This window comes from Salvia hispanica, chromosome 3 (assembly GCF_029641045.1).
Source record: "Salvia hispanica isolate PSC_SH4W2 chromosome 3, Shi_PSC_v1, whole genome shotgun sequence".
NCBI lineage: Eukaryota > Viridiplantae > Streptophyta > Magnoliopsida > Lamiales > Lamiaceae > Salvia > Salvia hispanica.
Window position 1 is genome coordinate 50,248,076 of NC_142694.1, and position 4,775 is coordinate 50,252,850.

Here is a 4,775-nt window from a genome sequence, read left to right on the forward strand (position 1 = left end):
CATCTTGCAACTTGTGCACCATGTCATTGTTGGAATGTAGGTTACCTTGCATGAACTGCTGTGAATTTACCAGATCATGAACCATGTCATCCAAACTCCATTGTGGTCTGAAGTTGGATTGACCAAAATTTTGTCCTTGACCTTGGTTCTGTCGAAAATTTCCTTGATGATTGTTGTATTGGTTACTCGACCCTTGATTATTGTACTGGCCACCAGACCCTTGATTTCCTTGGTGGTTCTGTTGGAAATTCTGAAAGTTTCCTTAGTTATTCCTTTGGTGAGGTGGCACATAGGAGTTTCCTGGGTTGTTTTGATTTTTGTTCCCCCAATTAGCTTGGTCTTGATTCCTGTACCGCAACTGCAATTGTCCTTCATGACCTCTCCCTGCCAGTTGGACTGCCTCTCCGGAGGGTGTGCAAAATTCGTGAGCTGCAAAGAAGGTGGCTGGCTTTGATCATGGTCAGTCCATCTAAAGTTTTAAGCGCACAAAATAAATAAGCCCATTATATATTCTTCTTCCACAAATTGCAATTCCAGAAATTAGAACAGAGCAGCGGTTGAGTCTTATTCTTCCACAATTTTCAATTCCAGAAATTAAAATAGAACAGCGGCGGAGTCTTCTTCTTCCACAATTTTCAATTCCAAAAATTATACAGATCAGCATAGGACGGTTCGAGTACAGGGCTCGGCGGCTCAACCTGGGGCGGAGACCGGTCGGAGCACGGCTGTATAAGGGGGGATCGGGGTCTGGTGCTGGCGCGGGGGCTTGGCTCTATTAGTTCCGTCACTGTCTTTAGTTGGCCAGTCTCATGGGAGAATATTGAGGTCATAATTTCATCGAACTATGAAAAGAAGATGCGATTGATGATTGATGAGAAAGTCGATTGTAGTCATTAAAAAAATATATTGATGTTCTCAATTATTTTTACAGTAAAACTTGAGTTTACTATCGTACGGATGACATAATCATTATTAAAATATTTTGGCAATAATAATTAAAATTTTAAAGTAAAACTTGAGTTTACTAGTAAGGATGACATAACCATTATTAAAATATTTTGGCAATGATAATTAAGATTTTAATTGAAAAAATGCATTGTACATCATTACTTAGCATTATATAATGTACACAGTTCCATTACACAATTTATATTTGTATTTTGATACTTCATATATAAATCCGAGCAAACAGAGAAGACATTGACTCTGCGTTTAGATACAAAATATTCATTCTCATTAATAGGTAAAAATAGATTAAGAGTTCTACATATCTAAGGTCCTGAAACATGTTTTATTGTATAACTCTAACAAACACTAAAGCTGCATATAACATTTGAAACGAGCGCTTACGATAAGCGCCCACAGATTTTGCCTTAGTATTATTATTGGTAAATCATTTTAGATATTAATGAGACATCATACATATGATGAACATCGTCAATATATTCTACATTAAATTTTGATAAACTTGTGGTTCCAATCTAGGAGTTGCATGAGCAATCAATGGCTCGGCCAAAAAAGGATTTAAATCTGATTCTTGAATGAGAGGCATAGAAGAAAGTGGTGTCCAACTAAAACTATGAATAAGTCTTGCTAAAAGAAGTGTCATTATAGTAGAACCAAGCAAGATGGCTGGGCAACCATGCCTACCAACACCGAACGACCACATTTTCAACTGAGAATCAGTGAGAACCACTTGCGAGGATCCATTTGTCATATGACGGTCTGGATTAAATTTAAGAGGCTCGTCCCAAACCCTAGGGTTCCGTCCTAGGCCGAGACGACTTAGTAGGATGTGACTTCCCTTTGGTATGGAGTATCCACTTACAATAGTATCTTCAGTCGAAACATGGGGAAGGTTGAATGGTGCCACGGGATGTAACCGTATAGCTTCCTTAATACAAGCTTGTATATAGTTCAGTTTAGGCAAATCCAATTCTTGTACAACTCTCTTTTTGCCTACAATCTCATTTAGCTCTTTATTGGCTCTCTCAAGAATACGTGGTTCACGAATCATCTCGCTCATGCTCCACTCAGCAACATTTGATGGATTGTCAATCACAGCTATACTCATTTCCTGCAACAAATATATTCAAATCAAATATAATTTTAATGAGTTAAGTATAGAGAATAAAGTAAAAAGTTGATAAAGTATGAAAGATAAAGAAAAAATAAAGTATTATGAGACATAGTAAGTGAAGAGGATTAGATATTTTGTTTTAGTTCAAAATAAATACTCCCTCCGTCACAGATAATCGTCCCAGTTTTCCATTTCGGGCCGTCCCACATAATTTGTCCCATTTCATTTTTACCATTTTTGGTAGTTGACCCCATATTCCACTAACTCATTCATACTCACATTTTATTATAAAACTAATATATAAAGGTAGGACCCACATTCCACTAACTTTTTCAATCCACTTTTTATTACAATTCTTAAAACCTGTGCCCGGTCAAAGTAACCCGAATTATCCGGGACGGAGGGAGTATCAATTACTTGTAGTGGGACAATTAAAAAAAGAGGAATCAATCACTTGCTGTAAGACCGAAGGAGTAGTAGAAATAAATAGGAAAGTAACTTACAATAACTTGGGCTTTGATCTCTTCAGCTGACAACAATGGATTATTGTTGGAGTCCTTGAGGTTAATCAAAATATCAAGAATATCATCATTAGTCTTTCTAACACCATTCCGCCACATCTCAATCCTATTATCAATTTCTGGATCTTGGTATTTTCTCAAATTCTTAATAGCACTGGTAAGAGTTTTTTTATGACCATCAAAATCAAACACCTCAAGAAATGGAACATAATCAGCAATTGCAAATCCATATGTGTATGAAAGAATAATCCAAACCGCATCCATGTGTTCCTTCTCTTCAAATCCGGGCCCACCATCCTCCGTTCCTGCCCCAAAAAACCTCTTCCCGAACACCAACTTCCTAATCACGCAGCCACAGTAAAGCCGCGCCGCCTCTCTCACGTTCACGGCGGCACCAGTCTTGGACTGGTGGTAGACGTATCGAACGAGGTGATCGGCTTCTTCACATCTCTTTCCTTGAAGAAATTGATGGACAGATGAGTTGAGCACCTCCGACACAATGACTCTCCTCATTTTCTTCCACTGATCGCCTCCGGGCGCAAGAACAGCCGACAAGTAGCCGTTGCTCGTGAGTCTCCCCGTCATGTTTCCCGGCCTTGCTGCAAAAACGGAGTCTTGCACGTTGAAAAACTCTCGGGCAAGCTCTGGAGAGCTGATGGTGATGACGTGGATGCTTCTGAGGCGAAAGCATGCGATTTCGGTGTTGAGGCGTTGCATGTAGTCGAGCATCCATCGGAAAGTTGGCTTGTTTCTCACCATCGCCGGCAAGCAACCGATGATAGGGTAGCTGGATGGACTAGGTGGAAGAGGGTGTTTTGGTCTTTTTTGAATTCTTTTGTGAAAGATTACATATAGGGAAAACAGTAATGCTACCAATAATAGTAATACAAATTCCATCTATATTATTCAAGACTGTACGGGAAGAGGGTATGTGTTTCAAGAATGATATATTACTATATTTGGTACTTATTCGAATGTATATTTATAATGGGATATGTACATAAAAAATCATATGTAGGTTAATGTAGGAAGAAGTCAAGTGGATTGAATTAGTAGAAACAAACCAATTGAATCAGGCATTTATTTATTTAGGCATATAGATCGGCGCATTACTAACCGTGTAACAAAAGGGATTTTAGATATTTTTACTTTGAAGTGTATCTGACCCATAGAAATAGATTGAATTTCTTTTTTATCAATTCCATATAAATAAGATCATATCAGATTTATGGAAACAATTTTTCATTCTCTTTTATTTTAACATTATGGGTATAGACTATATTATTTCAACGACTTTTCCTCATTCTTTAATTTTATTTTACCAATTACTAATTAAAACTCGTATCATCTCCAATTAGCATATTTCCATGGGATGAAGTGAGGATGTAATATTAGGATCCAGGTTCATGCACTATCGAACACAAATCAAAATTATAACATAAAATACATTTCTTGGTCCTTATACTTTAATAATTTTCATAGATCTTTGTACAATTTTATTATTTTAATAAGTTTTTCTAGTGCATATCATACAATCTCTATTTAATTAAACTTAGGAAACTTTATACATTTATTAAATGTACTAAACGTAAACGATGATCGGGTAGCCGGACGGACCAGGTGGAAGAGGGTGTTTTGATGTTTTTAGTATTCTTGGAGTACATTTGTGGAAGATTAACGACAGAAGAAACAATAATGCTAAATATAATAGTAATACAAATTCCATCTCTATCCTTTAAGAGTTGAACTGGAAGAGGCCAAGAATGATAGTATTATATTTGTGAACGTATATTTATAGTGGGATTTAGCCATTTAATTTAGGATATGAAAATAGAAAATCATTTAGTAAGAACATTGAATTCCACATTGGGGCTAGCAACAAACTAATTAAATCAGCCATTTATTAATTTTGGCATATAGATCGGCGCATTAACAAAAAAATTATAAATGTGGGACATAAATATTTATTGAATTATAAATACACCTAACATTTATTGATAGTCAGGTGTATTTAGTTCAACATGGTAGTTTAGCGGTCTTTGCTCAAAAATATCTCATTAGAGCTAAATACCATTCGGTCAAATCTATCAATATATGAAGTGAGAGTTTTGTGGATCTATACATATATAAAAGGCGAGTTTTGGCCTTTTTTTGAAATATTTATATGTTTTGTC

The 4,775-nt window shown here is 36.3% G+C and overlaps 1 protein-coding gene across 1 annotated transcript; it reads right to left on the reverse strand.

Annotated features, from left to right (window-relative positions):
- Positions 1–1,278: 1,278 nt before the first annotated feature.
- Positions 1,279–3,545, reverse strand: LOC125216315 (tryptophan N-monooxygenase CYP79A68-like). The gene is made up of 2 exons (XM_048118002.2): positions 2,584–3,545; positions 1,279–2,077 (listed from the first exon to the last, which is right to left on the reverse strand). Exons 1-2 carry the CDS (start codon positions 3,496–3,498, stop codon positions 1,448–1,450), a joined length of 1,545 nt encoding a protein of 514 aa, XP_047973959.1. The 5' UTR covers positions 3,499–3,545; the 3' UTR covers positions 1,279–1,447.
- Positions 3,546–4,775: the final 1,230 nt, after the last annotated feature.

Coding starts and splice junctions, on each gene's coding strand:
- LOC125216315 (XM_048118002.2), bottom strand. CDS start 3,498: ATGGAATTTGTATTACTATTATTGGTAGCATTACTGTTTTCCCTATAT. Junction 2,078..2,583: donor AGATCAAAGCCCAAGTTATT/GTAAGTTACTTT, acceptor TATTTGTTGCAG/GAAATGAGTATAGCTGTGAT.